The following is an 18,700-nucleotide window of genomic DNA, read 5'->3' on the forward strand; positions in this document are numbered from 1 at the left end:
TAATATATGATACTTACATTGGACCAATATGTATATCGATTTTCCTGCTGAAGTCTTTTGAACTGATCTTGTAAGTCTTTGTCCACTGACCCACTGCAAGAAATCCAAATGAAACAATAACACATTGAAGATTACTGTTACATCTTCTAAGAAATTTCAATAAAATATATGCTATAACAGCTTTTACAGACGTGTATCTCATGATAGATTGGTTCAATATGCTTTGAATGAATCATTGAGTACAATGTTACAATGAGATAAATCCTTTTGCTATCTTCTAGTCCAGCATCACATCATGGTCAGAATAGCTTAAGTATGAGACAACGAAAATGCAAGCAAATAGAACCAACTTAATTTAAACATTATGGTTTGACCCACTTACTCAGAAATGAATTGAAACCACCGAGTTACAATGTAGGTATAATAAAGGTGAAAATTCTTGTATGGAAAGTTCACCACCGTCACACTATCCCAATTTTGCTGATCAAAATATTTCTCTAAATTTCTCGTTTACCTGGTTGAGTAGTAGCATTCTGCAGACAATATCTTCATAGCATACGCCACAGTCTTCACCTCAGCACTGATTGACTACAAGAAACATACAGATTTTGAGAATATGACAATTTATTCAACTGCCTCTTAGCATTATTAATATAAATGTGAGAAATGTGACACTGTTAAATTTATACTCTAGTTTGATGCAATTGTGTTGAACCAAAACACTGAATTCAGTCTGATACCACAATGAGTGTTGTTACAGAACAGTGAGAAATGAACAATAATATGCATTTAGAAGATTATTCTAACACAAGATAATTCCTTTGATTGACGTTTGCGTCACCAGGTGTTGAATGCGTATATATTGGTGTGAAGCTCTTTTGTCTTCAGTCTCAGTCAAAACTCCACGATGTCAACACAAGCAAGCACTGCAGAGAACAAAGATACTGGCGAGCCGACTCGTATGCCACCTGGTGTAGCATCGTTACTGACCAACATTACTGGTTCCATCTCCACAGTTGTGGAAAGCAAACTTGCACAATTCAAGCGGGAGCTCCTTGGACAACTCCGAGGCCATTGATAATGCTGCCAAGAAGGCAAGAGGTGACACTTACGAATTCCGTAAACCAGGCAACAAGCAACAGTTTGAGCACGAGGAGAAAGTGTTAGACCATTTAGAAGTCTCTTTGGATGCACTCTCAAAAGGGTCCATAGAAAAAGCAAAGAAGTTCCTGAAACAAGGTATTGGTATCGTTACTCATCATATTAAATTGATTAAATTAGCTGAAAAAAGTGAATTTGGTTGGGGCACTGTCAACGAGTATTTGTCTGAGGAGTTAGCATCTGATACAGATGATGAGAAACGAATGCAACGCTCCGAGAGGAGAGCAGAACAGAAAATTAAGAAGAAGAAACTGCGTTCCCGTTCAACTAGGTATTCCTCTTGAGCAGTCTCAGCCTCAGTAACAAAGTTGCTTCCAACTGGTACCTGGCTACATGAGTCCATCATACAGTTCTTCACCTTCCAGCTTTCGAATTGGTCCATGCTTTCGATGTGGGCAGTGGGGGCATTTGCAGAACAGATGCAATTTACCAACCTCCAGTAGGCAACAACCAGTACAAAATTCTTTCACCCATCTCAAGACTCAACCATCTAGTCCTGAACAGTCTCATGAACTTGATTTTGACTCTGACTATGACTTATCGTTGCAATTTTCTAAGACTTGTGAACCAGTGATTTCGAGCAATTCTGTAGTGGGTAATTTACAACCATTTTCAGTAATAGAGTGCGAAGCCACTGCAGTGAACTGCAATAAAACTGCTTACACTAATTAGTTTCAGCTGTAGCCGTGGCCACTTTAATGTTGAACAAGGCTACTTGATAAAGACCAAAAAGTCTGCTTGTACAGAGGCAAAACTAGCTCTGTCTGAGGCTCGGGTTGTAAATGCAAGTTTACGATTGGCACCCTGTGTTCAAGATTAAGATACAATGTAACATTACCATGCACTGGTCCATGTACAAATCTTTTTTATTTCAACTTCCCCAGACAAACTGTCTGCATGGGACATACAATGTTGTCGACTTTGCCAGCTGGCTACAGCTGAAACTAATTAGTGTGAGCAGTTTTATTGCAGTTCACTGCAGTGGCTTCGCGCTCTATTACTGAAAATGGTTGTACATTGCTCATTGGAATTTTGGAAAACTCTGCTAAATTGCCCGCCCTTTTTTCAGTCCATCATTTCTTCCGGTTACCGCTTGCCATTCATTCAATCACCTCCTCCAATTTTCCTACGTAATAATTTGTCATGCAGGAAGCTACCTAGTTTTGTGAGCAAGGCTATTTTGCAATTACTTGAAAATGGTTGTATATCAGAGCATTCGTCTCCTCCTTTCTGTGTCAACCCTCTTTCTGTTGCAGAGGGCAAAAAGCTTAGGTTAGTACTAGACCTCTGGCATGTCAATAAATATTTAGAAAAACCATCTTTCCGTTATGAAGATCTCAAAACTCTTGCTCAAATGTTTAGCAATATCTATTACTTTTTTACTTGGGATTTGGAGTCCGGTTATCACCATGTTGATATCTTTCATGAGCACTGTAAATTTTTTGGGTTTTCTTGGGAATTTGATGGGCATTTGAGATATTTTACATTCAGTGTATTACCGTTTGGTTTAAGTACTGCTTGCTATTGCTTCACCAAGTTGTTGAGAACATTGGTCAAACATTGGCGGAGCATGTCACATGCTTCAATTGTCTATTTAGACGATGGTATTTCTGGCCACGATTCCCTCGTTTCCGCTAGCGCTGCTAGTCTGATTCAACGAAGTGATTTACATAAAGCTGGTCATAAAGCTAACGAGCGTAAATGCCGCTGGGAGCTCATCCAGATTGGTGAAATGGTTAGGTTTCATTATTAATATGTTACGAATGGAATTTTCTATTCCCCAAAAGAAGTGGACGTCATTAAATCCGTTATCTCAGGTGTTTTAACACTCGGTAGGTGTTCGGCACGCGAACTCACGCGTATCGATGGCTTTCTAATATCTCTGTCTATTGTTGTAGGGCGAGTCACCCGTTCATTCACCAGGAAAATTTATGCTTAAGTAGAGTCACGCAGTTCATGGTCGCAAGTCCTGTATTTAAGTGACCCAGTAGTGCAAGAACTTCGGTTTTGGCAGAATAATCTGGATGCTCTAAACGTTTCTTTTCGAATAAAGCCAAAATTCTCTGCCACTGCCATTGTTTATTCCAATGCAAGTAATTCCGGTTTCAATGGTTATTACCATAACAACAACCAGTACTTTTATTCCCGCAGATTATGGGACGACAATGAGCGTGTGCAGAGTTTGACTTTTTGCGAATTAAAATCTTTTGGCCTCACTGCTCCCAATTCTGCGAAAACAATAAAGTACGCTGGTTTTCCGATAATCAGGGTGCGTGCAGAATTATTTCGGCCGGCAGTTCAAATTTGCTTCTCCAGAGCGTCGCTGTTAATATTTTCGATATCTGCTGTCGAAACGAGATTCATTTAGAGGCAACATGGATCCCCCGTTCTAAAAATGAGAGAGTAGATGCATTAAGCAGGTTCATTGATACAAACGATTGGTCGGTAAATCCTTCCTTGTTTGCTATGCTTGATAGACTTTGGGGTCCACATACCGTAGACCGTTTTGCTACGTACTGTAATACTCAACTTCCCCACTTCAATTTCTTTTTTTTTATTTTTTCTCATTTCCTCATTGAGGCTATTCACATCTTATCAGGTGAGGCAGCACACCTTGGTGGCTACGATTTCATGATATATAAAGTAACGTGTGGCACATGTGCAAGATAGGTTTATTCTCAACATTTTAGCTTCGCATACTTGACTATTTGTAATTGAACTATTATGGCGTTGATCTATACTCACTGTTTTTTGCATTAAGATATTTTTCAGGTGGAGCAATGGAAAACACAGTTTAATAGCCTAGCTCTGAAAAACCTATGTGAAACCCTTCCAGACGTGATGCTGGCATCAAAAGCGGGTTCCACAGTATCAAAGTACTTGAATGGATGGATTCGCTGGAAAAATTGGTGTTCAGCGAACCTTACGATGGATGCTGCATTCCCAGCCAATCCGATCCATATTGCAGTGAATCTTCGTAGTTTGTTAGATGGCGCTAAGACAACAGTACCATTGGAAACTGCAGTTTATAGCATCATATGGGCTCATACTCTATCGGGAACGGAGTCTCCTACGGTGCATCCTTTGGTTTTATCAACCTAGGAGGGCTGCAGACGCATCTTAGCCAAGCCAGGTCTCCCAAAGACCCTGTAAGCTCCAACATTCTATCCAAGCTTGCATCCAGTATAGGGCAAGCTAACAATTTATCAGACTTGCGTCTTTTGTGCATGTGCCTTTTCTCCTTCGCAGGTTTGTTGCCGTATCAGCGAATTATTAAACGTGAAGATAAATGACACTTGTTTTACAGATACCCATATGGAAATCAAAATTCACAAGCGAAAAAACGACCAATTCCAGGAGGGTCGCTAAGTGGTAATTGCAAGATCAGGCAAAATAACTTGTCCAGTAGCAGCAGAGCAATTCATTTTGTATTTAGGTGAGCCTTGTTGTTCGGAAAATGTATTAATTTGGCGTTTACAGCACACTAAGGAAGGGTTGATACCTCATAAGCATCTTGGTATCTGGTATACTACAGCCAAAAATCTAATGTTGGGAGGCATAGAGCAATTTGTTGGCAATATTTCTGATTTTGGTACTCGCAGTTTCAGGGCAGGGGGCGCCACGGCAGCAGCTAATAGCAATGTGAACGAAGGATGCTTGGCCAGACACGGTGGATGGAAATCCACTAGCTCTAAAGACAGATATATCATTGATTCTCTTAGCAGGAAATTAGATGTAGCAAGATCACTTGGTGTATAAGTGTTAGAAGAGAATAGACAGCTTTGTGGTTCATCATAGTAGATTTTTCATTGTGTCTTTGCAATACATCATAACTACTAGCCTAGCTTTTTCACTCTCGTGGGGTGTGACGACCACCGCATACCGCATATTATCTCTATTGTGTATCATTTATTGTCATTTCTCGAAGTTTAGTATATAGATTGAACAATTATATGTGTTCCGAAGATTAGCATATAATTACTATCTATTCGTTACATAAGAGAATTCCTTTGATTGACGTTTGCGTCACCAGGTGTTGAATGCGTATATATTGGTGTGAAGCTCTTTTGTCTTCAGTCTCGGTCGAAACTCCCGATGTCAACACAAGCAATTTTTTTTTTCAAATTACCATAAAATTCCCAATTGAAGCCGCGGCTTGTATTAGAAACATTTTTGAGGGACCCCTGGGATCACGCACTGAAGTCCCGGTGCGGCTTCAATTACGTACATTCCTGTGTTTCAATGTTTTTCTCCATGCTCACCAAGCATTGCGGTGCAATCGCTATTGTTACGCAAATGAGCACCATGAATGTAATTGTTGTAATACAGTTTCATAGTACTTGTATTTCAGAATCTCTTTTGATAATTTGATCTAGGGGGGATTGCATAATAAACGTGATGTGTTTTTCAATTTTTTTCTAAATTGTTATGTAATTGTTGTAATACAGTTTCATAGTACTTGTATTTCAGAATCTCTTTTGATAATTTGATCTAGGGGGGATTGCATAATAAACGTGATGTGTTTTTCAATTTTTTTCTAAATTGTTATGTAATTGTTGTAATACAGTTTCATAGTACTTGTATTTCAGAGTCTCTTTTGATAATTTGATCTAGGGGGGATTGCATAATAAAAGTGATGTGTTTTTCAATTTTTTTCTAAATTATTATGTAATTGTTGTAATACAGTTTCATAGTACTTGTATTTCAGAGTCTCTTTTGATAATTTGATCTAGGGGGGATTGCATAATAAAAGTGATGTGTTTTTCAATTTTTTCTAAATTATTATGTAATTGTTGTAATACAGTTTCATAGTACTTGTATTTCAGAGTCTCTTTTGATAATTTGATCTAGGGGGGATTGCATAATAAAAGTGATGTGTTTTTTCAATTTTTTTCTAAATTATTATGTAATTGTTGTAATACAGTTTCATAGTACTTGTATTTCAGAGTCTCTTTTGATAATTTGATCTAGGGGGGATTGCATAATAAAAGTGATGTGTTTTTCAATTTTTTTCTAAATTGTTATGTAATTGTTGTAATACAGTTTCATAGTACTTGTATTTCAGAATCTCTTTTGATAATTTGATCTGGGGGGATTGCATAATAAAAGTGATGTGTTTTTCAATTTTTTTCTAAATTATTATGTAATTGTTGTAATACAGTTTCATAGTACTTGTATTTCAGAATCTCTTTTGATAATTTGATCTAGGGGGGATTGCATAATAAAAGTGATGTGTTTTTTCAATTTTTTTCTAAATTGTTATGTAATTGTTGTAATATAGTTTCATAGTACTTGTATTTCAGAGTCTCTTTTGATAATTTGATCTAGGGGGGATTGCATAATAAAAGTGATGTGTTTTTTCAATTTTTTTCTAAATTATTATGTAATTGTTGTAATACAGTTTCATAGTACTTGTATTTCAGAGTCTCTTTTGATAATTTGATCTAGGGGGGATTGCATAATAAACGTGATGTGTTTTTCAATTTTTTTCTAATTGTTATGTAATTGTTGTAATACAGTTTCATAGTACTTGTATTTCAGAATCTCTTTTGATAATTTGATCTAGGGGGGATTGCATAATAAACGTGATGTGTTTTTCAATTTTTTTCTAAATTGTTATGTAATTGTTGTAATACAGTTTCATAGTACTTGTATTTCAGAGTCTCTTTTGATAATTTGATCTAGGGGGGATTGCATAATAAAGTGATGTGTTTTTCAATTTTTTTTCTAAATTATTATGTAATTGTTGTAATACAGTTTCATAGTACTTGTATTTCAGAGTCTCTTTTGATAATTTGATCTAGGGGGGATTGCATAATAAAAGTGATGTGTTTTTCAATTTTTTTCTAAATTATTATGTAATTGTTGTAATACAGTTTCATAGTACTTGTATTTCAGAGTCTCTTTTGATAATTCGATGTAGGGGGAAAATTGCATAATAAATGTGATGTGTTTTTCAATTTTTTTCCAAATTATTATGTAATTGTTGTAATACAGTTTCATAGTACTTGTATTTCAGAGTCTTTTTGATAATTCGATGTAGGGGGGATTGCATAATAAAAGTGATGTGTTTTTTCAATTTTTTTCTAAATTATTATGTAATTGTTGTAATACAGTTTCATAGTACTTGTATTTCAGTGTCTGTTTGATAATTCGATGTAAGGGGGAATTGCATAATAAACGTGGTGTGTTTTTCGAGGGTACGCAGTACACTCATGGGGTGTGACGACCACCGCATACCGCATATTATCTCTGTTGTGTATCATTTATTCTCATTTCTCGAAGTTTAGTATAGATAGTTAACAGCATGTGAGACACAAGTAATTTCCAGGTTCTATTCAAATTTGCATAAATGTTGCATAGAAAGGAGAGGTCAAAGGTAAATATCTGTCTGAGCCAATAGCAATTAGTCTACACAGAACATGTAAATATTTCAGAGTTACATGTACATTTACTGTGCTGTATTCAATAAGATTGACAGGAAGATTACTCTCCAAACTGACACAATGCGTCAAGTTGACCTTTCTATGAAGTAAATATGAAATATCAATGTAAAAGAAACCTCACTAGTTTAAGTGTTGTCTATGTAAATAATTCAATAACTCATGAGTTCATGTAGAAACACATAACACTGCTATTTTACTAATTTCAGGCAGGTGTCGTGTGAGTGATGGCTCATTCTGAACTTTCAGGATGACTCAGCAACAGCTCATGTCACTGTCCAGTCATGACATTGGATAGTGCTGGTCCAAATTATAAGTTCATTAATGAATATTACCGGTAGTAAATTTGTGTGAATGTTGCTCTTGCCAACAGAATTTGAGCACATTTTGTCTTTTATCTGCCTGTGTTTGTTGCGGCAAATTGTGGTCTGATCAACGTGTGACTTCAGCATCAGTCACATATCTGTGGTGACTGAATGTTAATTTTGTCACTACTGTCAGCGTAATTTCCAAAAGTAATGTCTGAAGTGCACTGTTAATCATACCTGTGTATCTTCAATGATTTCCGGCAGATCCTTGAACAGTGGTCCTGTCACATTCTCCCAAAATTTTGGCCTGAAAACAACAACAGTATTGTGAAATCAGTGCCCTTTAAATAATTATTATCATACATTTAATTTTACCATATCTTTGGAGAGCAGTGAAATTTTATCCTGACAATGCAACTGCCTCCAATATTTTAATACATGTCCATCTGGCCATTTCCAGTCTTTTGTTCTCGTTAACAATTTTCTGACAAAACATCACATCGCAATCATCGATACATGGCTTCTTTCAAACACTGATATTCAACAAAATGAAAAGACGGTATTTTTTGTATAAGTTACTTGCACAACCATGTAATTATATACCAGAGCAATATTTCTGTAACAGATGGCAGAAAAGACCATCAGGCTTGCTCAAGACTGTGACAAAGACCAAATTTTTTCAGTGACATTACCTTTTCCTGAGTACGGCCAATGCTGTATCTCTTCTGTCTTGCCAGAGTGCATAGAGAAACGCCAGTGCTGCAGCATGTAGATCTGGTGGACAGTGTGTGGTCCCCTGAGAATGTATATATACACAAAGAATTTTTATGAATTTTTATCCTGAAATCACAAACAGCCTTAAACTCAAACAAAAACAGATTTCAGTAATGAATTAATATGAATTTTATTTCTCTGTATTTTGACAATAACAGTGTTAAACTCATCTGAGATAGTGTACTCATCCATATTTATTCAAAAAAGTTATGAAAATCTGTCTACTGCATGGCTATCACACAATTTTACACCATCTGTGTACTTAGCAATTCTAGTCTTAAAACATTGCAATCACAGAATTCAATGACAGAATTAAGGTTTCTGTTTTTCTGATGGTCTCAGTCAGTGTGAATATCCATTATTAAAAGACACTACATGACATGATATTTTAAAGGCACCGGTATTGAAAAGAAATCCAGCTGATATTTGCCTGAGGGCACTTAAAGAAGAGACAAGAGTGACTGATTTGCCTTCAGTGTATGATGTATTCTGTGTGCAACAAGAGTGATTCCACATAAGGTGTATTCCATGTTCACATACAAACACGTAAAATCACATTGTGACATCTTGAAATAAGACTAGTCTCTGGAGCTGGCCAGCATAGATTTGGACAACGTGGACACTGCATGATATTGTACATGTACCTACAACTACTTATTGATTATCAAAGTCCCTCCTGTCTTTGCTGATGAACATGTTATGATCCAGCTTTGATGTGACATTCCAGACAACAGACTCTCTACAATGTATGTGATGGTCATTATTCATTTCTGAGACAATGGTTCTACTCCGCAATAAAAAGGACGCGATGTGTTCTACAGACTCAGTATGCAAGAGAGACCACGTGATGTTGGTACAAACAAACCCACATGTGTACAAACGCGTATTTAAATACATGTACTTCTATGCACGTTTGCACACATGGGTTTGTTTGTACCGTGGTCCATTCGAATTCCGGGTTTGACCTATTGCCAGTTACTCACTTGTCTGTTCAGCATTATCATATCCAAGACAGTTTGTAATGCGCTGACTTTACCAAGTTGAAATTCCTAGAAGACAGCAGAATTTACTGAACATTATGGCTGTATTCAAAGAAATTGATGACTGACATATATTAGAATTCTTGTCAAGATCTTTTCTGTAGTTGTCTGACAGAGTCAGAGGGTTTACTAAGCCAAACAATGAGCAAAAGACATTCAATTGTTTATAAGTCTATAAAGTACACTTTACTCATAAACTGTCAATGTCTTTTTGTAACTAATTTTAAACAACAATGAAGAATTGACTGTGCAATTATGTGTAGATCTCACCAAATAGACAAAAGCTGATGACATTTTCCAAGAGGTTCACAATTTGATGGCAAAGTAAATTTTTAGGTTCCGCATATCAAACATTCATAACTTGCACTCTTGTAATCTGGAATAATGGACACATTCTGAATGCAGTTAGCGTACAGCATGGCACAGTGTAGTGGTGCGTGGCCTTGCTTCTTGTGGACTACTTTGACTTATTTCATTTAGGACAGTGGAAAGCTAAAAATCAGAAATGATTATGAAACATAATATTCTAATGGTTACACCCTGAAACAACTTTTTTCTCAATTTCGCATGACCTACACTGAAAGGGACATAAGCTGTAACTTGTGGCAAGCTTTTCAGTATTCTGCTTCTGTATATCAACTACCGTGTCTGACCCTAATCCGTTTGTCATGCTGAAATTTTGAGTATTCTTTTTGTCAGCACACATTGTGTGTGTGTAGTGATCATTGTCTATTGTTTACAAATGAATTCTAGTCCGGACTTGAATACAATTTTCAACAATAACAACGTAGATTATACTCATATAGGTTGTGTTGATATGCTAAATACTTGGCATTAAATTACAGTTTAGGGATTCAATGCAAAAAGTGTAGGAAACCACAAAACAAAAGTTCTGAAAAAATAGCCAAAAGATACAGCTTATGGAGCTTTCATTTCAGGGTCAAATATGGACTATATATTGGCATCAAAATAAGGTGTGAAAGAGATGTTCATAAACAATTTCCCTCCTAATTCAAAGTATTTATTTGTGAAGTGAAGCATATCGTTTACCTTAGCACTTTGTATCTTGGGTCTTGCCATACTTAGTAGTTGCTTTTGTTGTTGTTGTTGTTGTTGTTGTTGTTGTTGTTGTTGTTGTTGTTGTTGTGTTTTACCATCACTACCATCACCTGCTTTGACTTCAAGGTCTAAGAACAGCTCAATAAGTCCTGGCTGTGTCTCCACAGCTGCTGTTAAAAACTCCAGAATCACAACCTTAAGTCTTGTGTCCTGTGTGAACATTGAGATGGTGATCGATATTTGTTCTTTTTCACAGCAATTTTAATAATATGCAGATCCACTCAAGGTTAATGTTTGACCTACCGACAATAAGTCCCTTTTCCTTTTTTGTAAATTGACTACAGCAATTTGTCTTTAGAAGCATTTAATACAAAGCTTGAAATTTTTTAACAGGCCAAGATTAAAAGAAATTTTAGAAGTCTCATAGGCAGCTAAAACTGTAATGATATGAAGTTTTTTGAACAGAAATTTGAAGAAGTTAATAATTATCACTGTAACACGAACTGTACAGGGTGAGTGTGGTCATAAGGAAATTCTGATAAATTTAATGGATGAATTTGTCAAATATAAAGGCATGCATATGGCTGTTAAGACTAACCTCTGTAAAAGCCTGTAGTCTAGTTTGGTATGCATCTCTGATAGCCTCAGCCTGGATTCCTAGAGAGCCATAGATTGACATTGGGGCAGCCTGCAAAGAATCATGGGTATTACATTGAAAATTATGAATGCAACTGAAACAATGTGCCAGACTGTGTACAGTGGACCATAACGTTCAGAGTGTAGAGTGTCAAGGCACTAGAAGCTTCAACAAGAGATAATTATGGAGTTCACTGTAATGAATAATCTGCAATTTTGTCAGGGACCTATGTATGTACTTGTAATTCTGGGCCTGCTTAGAAGTTGGGACAGGACAAATATGGACCACAATAGTATTTTCCCAATTTCATATAAAAAGATAGGTTCCATAGACTGTCATAATTTGTCATAAAGTCAGTTCCATCACTGATATGTAAAATTATAAATTGTCCGAAAAATTTTGACAAGACTTTCAGATTAACCTGTACATGTATTATTTTGATGACTCACCATTGCAAGTCTCTTTAACAAGAGAGTAGCCAGTACTGGTAGCCTTGGATCATGTCTGTGATAGATGTATCCAGCAATGGTGGCAATGACTGGAATCTGCTGCAGAATAGTCCTCTTCTGTTCTGTGAGTTCAAGTTCCAACGGAGACATCTCATTCTGCTGTGGTTTCAGAAGCAGAAGTCGGTTGGTGACGGAGAATGCCATCTTGATCAGCTGTGTCAGGTCCTCCGCTGAACTGTTCAAAAAGCTGTAGGAAGGGTGGGAGAAGAGAGAGAGAGAGAGAGAGAGAAGAGAGAGAGAGAGAGAGAGAGAGAGAGAGAGAGAGAATGTTTATGATTTGATTCAACTTTTCAACTGACAAAGGTATGTTTTCTCTCAGAGTCAGTTGCTCATATATCATACATCAGTATGTGCACTCCAGGTACAGAAAATCATAAATTGGCATCAATGACAGAGTCTGACGCAAATGCAAAACTTTATCATCATCATAGATTAGACGTGAAAGTCACATTCATCTAGTTTGTCACTGAGTCATGGTGCAGAATCCTACACCAAGGAGGTAACATTGTGAAAGAATACAAATGATGTTGAACCTAAAATAGTGACAACATCACTGTTCGCTCCCATATAGTTATCAAAACAAGTCAACAATTGTATGAAACATGGACATACATATACAGACGGACTGACATACACAGACTGGCACAGAATGATGACATTGACCCCAAGTGTGCCTTGGCTCATGGAGATAACGAACAGCTAAATGTTATGATAAAATAGTTAAGTATAGACCTATACAGGCACTGAGAGTGAATATGTTACAGCAATTTGATTAGTTGATTAGTTTCTTTTCCTTTTCTACTCCTGTGATAATCTTTAAGACAATCTGCAAGGCAGTTTATGTATTGACAAATATGTTATCTTTTACAAGTACACAGTAAACTGTTTTTGATTTTTCATTTACAATATTTGACAAAGACTGAAATACATAACATGCAACCAATGTTTACACTTTGCCTATACACCAGATACATGGAGAAATTTCAACATACAATCATCAACTCAGAAACCCTACACGGAAAAGTAAACATTGTTTTCTTCCAGAACAGCTGGTGCATCAACATCTGGAACAACTTACAAACTTAACCAATTACACAAGGATGAAACAAGAGATAAAATTAAACTGTGGTGAACTTGACCATCCCTTTCAAATCCTTACCTAACTTGACATCTTAAACTAAAATACACTGCATGGTTAATTGCGCACAAAAATACATCGGGTGGACCATTTGATAAGGGACGGTGTCTGGAAGATCGATGAGGTACATTACAGTATCTTTTTTATCCGATCCATTGTACATTCTTTTTTCCCCACTCTCCCATCTTTTCGTTTTGTCAAACCTTCTCTGGCTGAATTTTTTATTTATTTGTTTGGAATTTTTTCAAAATCTGCCAGGATTTTTTTACTGCATTTCAACACCAATACAGTTTACCATATCAAATGCTTACTAAATCACCACATTATATACTCTTAGTTCCAGTAGGTATAAAATTACCAAAAAAATCTTAAAAATACAAAATGAAAGATATCCCAGTAAACTGACAGTTTCGCAAAGTTGCCCCAAAAATTCAAAATTCCGGATTTCAACTTAATTTCAATATATCTTATTAACAAAAACCCTAAGAACCTGTTTACTAAATATCAAAGCAATCAGACTGGTAAATTTTGAGAAACAAATTTTTTGACCAAAAATGAGAAAAATTGCCCCCAAAATACAAAATTGCAGATTTCATCCTAATTTTAAATATATCAAATTAACATAAACCCTAGGAACCTGTACACTAGATATCAAAGCTACCAGATCACAAGTTTTAGGAGAAAAATTTTTTGACTAAAACAGGCAAAAATTGCCCAAAATAAAAATATTGCCAGTTTCAACATACCTTCAATACATTATATTGGGATTAATCTTAGATACCTGTATACAAATATCAAAGCTATCAAATCAGTAGTTTTTGGATAAAAAAATTTTTATCAAAAATTATGAAAATTGCCCCAAATTACAAATATGACAATATCAATACAATTTGCACAAGCATGACTGAGGTCATTCTGAGGAACATGAATATGAAGTTTCATAGCAATCAGATGAGCGATTTCAGAGAACAAGATTTTTTGACTAAAAACGGAAAAAATACCCTAAAAATACAAACATGCAAATTTCATCCCAATTTTTGCACACATACTTTAGAATACTTAAAAAAATCTGCATACCAAGTTTCAACCAAATCTGACCACTGCTTACTGAGTTTTAGCCATTTGCAGGATTTTTCCTTTTTTTCCCCTCATTTGCATATTTTTGGCACTGACATGTTCATTTGAACAACTTCACATCTCCACCCCTAGGTGCACCTGTACACCAAATACTAAGACAGTAGGTGCTACGGTTTAGGAGTTTTTGATGTGGACGGACATACATACATACATACATACATACATACATACAGACAACATTTTTCCACCTTATACGAATACCTCCCATTTGCATATATACATATGCATATTATATGGGAGCTAATAAAACTGATATGCTGCATTCCATGAATGGTCACATATCCACTCCAGTACTACTGGATGGTGAAGAATAGCAATGGCAAAATAACTCAGACACTGAGTCCAGCAACTCACCTTCCAGATTCAATAAGCCTTGCTTCAATGGCGTCTACCCCAGTGGCCATGATATGGAGCAGAGATTCTCCAGCACTGGTGTACAGCAGTCCATGTACTGTGGCGTCTCTCACTGCAACACTGTCAACATGGCCAGAAAAAAGTTGAATTCTCAATATCCAGAGTTACATTTAGATTTCAACAACGTAGATGGCAGTCATTTATATTCTACAACACCGCAAAAACAGCATTGTATTCTCTTTCTTTGGTAATTTCCATCAGAAATTCTGTATGACAACATTTCCGTTCTTGTTTTCTAGTTGTGCCCCCATAATGGCATAAACCTCTCTGGACTGGACATTCAATTATTTAAGGTAGTATGCACCTCGAAAGTGAAAGACTTAAACTTTTGCTCTAACTTTCCTCAAGGAATCCTTCAATCATTCTCTTTCAAAATCAAGAATAAAAATAAGGGGTCACCGTGCAAATTTTGGTACTAGAGAAATAAATTACTCAAGATTTACCGATATTAGAAATTGAAAATGGCCGCCATCCCTGTGTTAACTCTATGGAGAAAAATAAAAATTTTCGAATTTCGAAAAATTAAGCCGGTAAAAAGTTTTCTTTCACCGAGAGCTTTAAAATGAACCCCCACATGTTGTATATCAGAAGAGAATTGTAAAAGTTTGAGAGCCCGAATGTCTGTCCCCGAGGTGCGATCTACCTTAAACAGAACCCAGTACATGTAATTATGTGAACTGACAGTCAAGATCTTCTCACCCTCTTTTATTTGCTGTTGGCTCAACTTCCATCTCATCTTCTGGATCTGTATCATGTAACACATTCAGCACAATATGGAATATTTCCAGACTTCTTCTTCCTGTTATGAAAACAAATATGAACAGTTTTGTCTGTCGTTCTCTGCAGGCTGTAACCTTCCCACTACCAAGTATTGGTATGACCCAAGTGTTTCCAACGGTGCAATTAGACATATTTAAATAGCAAAGGAGATGTAGACGTTGAAGGAAGGTTGCATCAGTTAAGTATTACTACTTACTGTGATTTTCACTTCTGCATAACAACAGTTGATTAAAAATTGGCCAGGATTACTACATGTATGCCCGGTGATCTGGTAGGTGTGAACTAAAATTTATATCATTACTTGTACTTATACATTGTCGTATCATATCACTATGTCCATGAAACAAAATACTTGTCAGATACTTTGTGAATGACAATATTAGTTTGATTCCCTTGTTTCAGGGAAAAGTGCCTGTTTTCTCTTAATGTTTCATCTACTTTCTTAACCACTCCTAGTATATTACATCAACACAAGTCCCCTTGATATGTCATCGCTGATAGAAGCAAAATTGTGCTTACTGAATGACTCCCACAGGCCTTCAAGGTGCAAGGTAAACAATTACTTATATCTGAAATGTCTTTGATAGGCATCCATTTGCAGTGTTGAATAATTCTCTTCTAAACCACAGTGGAGTCAGCCAACATTGTTTCAATAATGTATACAGGCTCATATGATGAACTGTTTTTTCACATCTTAACCCCTCTCCCCTCTTCAACAAGTTATGGTAAATCACTTTTTGTGTTCAGTAATATATTTGGATCTGTATACATATAATGGAAGGGGTTATAGACCACAAAGCTCCCCTGCCAAGCATGATATCAAACACTTCATTCCATACCAATATCTTCTCTATCTTTCACATCCATGTATCTCCATTTGTCGAAGCTTGCAAAAATCTCCCACTGTACAAAGATGACACAGGCCAGGACATCTTGTCTCGTTGCTGTGTCACTCTCCTGTTCAGACAAACCCTGCAAGCAGCGAACAAGACAAAGTTAAGATTAAGCACTTCATGTTATGTTAGTTTAGAATCATTAGTTAGGAAATCTGATGGGTTACGAAGTAAGCTTCGCAAGGAAGTGACAATGGTTGAACTCACAATTCATGAAAAGGAAACAGGCAGAAAACTTTCTTCCTCCCTTGTGCTCACAATCTATCAGATTTAGCATTGCCTTTTCACAACATTGTATTCCATATGCACAGTACAAACAATGGTAACAATGTCATTGGCCAAACAGATATTGGTGAAAAAGACTTTGCCATTTCATTCTTAAGTGAAAATAATTTGTTCTTTTACTGATCATCAGTAACCTGAATTTGAAGAACGTTCTACGTCAGCTATCATTTGCGTATATTCTACATTCTGATCCTTAAGTTATGGACTTCAGTTTATCTTTACATTGATGCATGTTTACCTTTATGAGAGGTGCTAATAGCTTGAGAAATGCCTTGGTTAGGGGATACTGCCCAACAGGTCTCTCCTGACTGGCAAGGAGGTTGCCATAGCTACCAGGGAAGATGCCAGCGCCACTATGGAAGATAAAAAGTGCAGTTTCAAGTTGTGAGTGAACACGTAGTATAGACACATTAATTACAGCTGGCAAGTGCCCTTGATGCCATCTGGTTAAAAGCTCGTGAAAAGCATGTGCATATTTTGGTAACATGTAAAGCCAATACGCTGAATCACCAGCTACTTTCATTGTGTCTGAAAAAAGACCATTTAAGCAGTAATTCAAAAGCAAGTGCTTTTGTTCTTGTCATCCTAGTACATCTTGCTACATCTGCATTCCGTCAAACACGCCTGACAAATCATAAAAGCCAAAGAGTTGTGGACAACAAATCAAAAGGCAGAACACCTTGTAATAACACATTCTTGATGCATAACACTGGAAGTTGAACCTAATGCAACGCTACAGACAAAATATCCTTCCTAACTTGTCAGTGACAATGGGAGATTTTGACTTGAATTAGAATATTTTACACGATGAAATGTCTTGTGAATTGGGTCATTCATTGTTTGAATTACCTTGCTGCCATGGCAACATCTGTGTATAGTCTGCCAGTGTAGGGAAGAAACCCTGTCTGCTGCATGTTCTTCCAAACCTGAAATGACAGATTGAATTTTATAAACAAGTGCATGAGTTAATGTCTTAATTCTTCAACTGAAATTTAACCTGTTTACGCTGATTCCCTGTAAACAAGTCCACAATCACAATTGATAACGATTGGTTTGGGCCAAACCATGGTGGTGAAAGGGTTAAAGGACATGTAGAAGTATCCTACAGATAATGCATTCTGAGATTTTCTTTTGGTCTTTATGTTGCATCAAACACAGTCCAGTCACAGAGTGACTCTGGAGTGACCATGCATCAAATTTGCCAAAATGACTACAAATACTGTAGTATCATTTTCATAGGAAGATAGCAAGTCCAAATATAGTTAATAGCTTTTCAGGTCATCAGGTGTCTGTCTAAAAATGAATAATTCACAATATCATTTTAGCCATAATAAGAGAGTGTACATGTATAACTTTGGTAAAGTGAACATGCATTATCCACTCATACTGATGATACTATAACCACAACCGATAGCATAACAGGAAATTATCACGTGACTCCTTACCTCCTGGGGCTGATGCTTGGCGACTATTGATAAACAATTTACACACGATGATAGAAGTTCTAAAATTACTTCATTGGCAGTAGTAAACCTAAAGAGGGCAAAAAAGTTTGAGGATGTTTCAAAGGAGAACCAACTCCATTCATTCTAAATTCGATAAGTAACAATATTATACATCTACCATCGAGAACAATACAATTTAGCGTGCGCTAAAAAAGCCGTACGGAACGCGCGCCCGTTCCGTAACACGTACGGTTTCAAGGCGCCCATTCCCTGTGGCTGTATCTGCGCGTTCACTGTAGAACGGTTTCAAGGGACCCCTTGGACGAGTGCCACAACATGTCTCGCGCACGCTCTATACGTAATTGTGCAGTGCACATACACTATCAAGAACTTGCAGAAGCACGTCCGAGATAGCGTTCCATGCTTGCGCTACAAATGGGAAGAAAAAATGTTGACATCGCACGAAAACGGTAACTACTCTGACAATTTGATGCCCCAGTCACGAATGTAAGATAAGGTTATTACGAAAATACCGCAAAGGATGCACTCGGACATTGGAGCCATGCTTCGCCCTCCGCTTCACGTTGGGCGATACGCTGCGCAATTGTCCTCGTGCATCTTTGCGGTATTTTCGTAATAACCTCATAATATTACTTGAAATGCACTTTGAAATTCTT

The 18,700-nt window shown here is 36.7% G+C and overlaps 2 protein-coding genes across 2 annotated transcripts in view; one reads left to right on the forward strand and one right to left on the reverse strand.

The window, feature by feature from the left end:
* Window positions 1-18,700, forward strand: part of LOC139114563 (uncharacterized) — a 485,747-nt gene that overhangs the window by 224,164 nt on the left and 242,883 nt on the right. The gene's annotated exons all lie outside the window — the stretch shown is intronic.
* The window catches only part of LOC139114548 (nucleoporin NUP188-like), a 54,229-nt gene that overhangs the window by 19,838 nt on the left and 15,691 nt on the right, over window positions 1-18,700 (reverse strand). The window contains exons 21-34 of the mRNA XM_070676336.1: window positions 18,024-18,111; window positions 17,428-17,504; window positions 16,817-16,931; window positions 16,240-16,372; window positions 15,320-15,419; window positions 14,561-14,680; window positions 11,872-12,118; window positions 11,384-11,473; window positions 10,777-10,995; window positions 9,670-9,735; window positions 8,605-8,708; window positions 8,150-8,219; window positions 515-588; window positions 18-93 (exon numbers count right to left, since the gene is read on the reverse strand). Coding sequence (XP_070532437.1) covers window positions 18-93; window positions 515-588; window positions 8,150-8,219; window positions 8,605-8,708; window positions 9,670-9,735; window positions 10,777-10,995; window positions 11,384-11,473; window positions 11,872-12,118; window positions 14,561-14,680; window positions 15,320-15,419; window positions 16,240-16,372; window positions 16,817-16,931; window positions 17,428-17,504; window positions 18,024-18,111 — 1,579 coding nt within the window. The remainder of the gene's footprint in view (window positions 1-17; window positions 94-514; window positions 589-8,149; window positions 8,220-8,604; window positions 8,709-9,669; window positions 9,736-10,776; window positions 10,996-11,383; window positions 11,474-11,871; window positions 12,119-14,560; window positions 14,681-15,319; window positions 15,420-16,239; window positions 16,373-16,816; window positions 16,932-17,427; window positions 17,505-18,023; window positions 18,112-18,700) is intronic.

The sequence above is a fragment of the Ptychodera flava genome, chromosome 16 (assembly GCF_041260155.1).
Source record: "Ptychodera flava strain L36383 chromosome 16, AS_Pfla_20210202, whole genome shotgun sequence".
NCBI lineage: Eukaryota > Metazoa > Hemichordata > Enteropneusta > Ptychoderidae > Ptychodera > Ptychodera flava.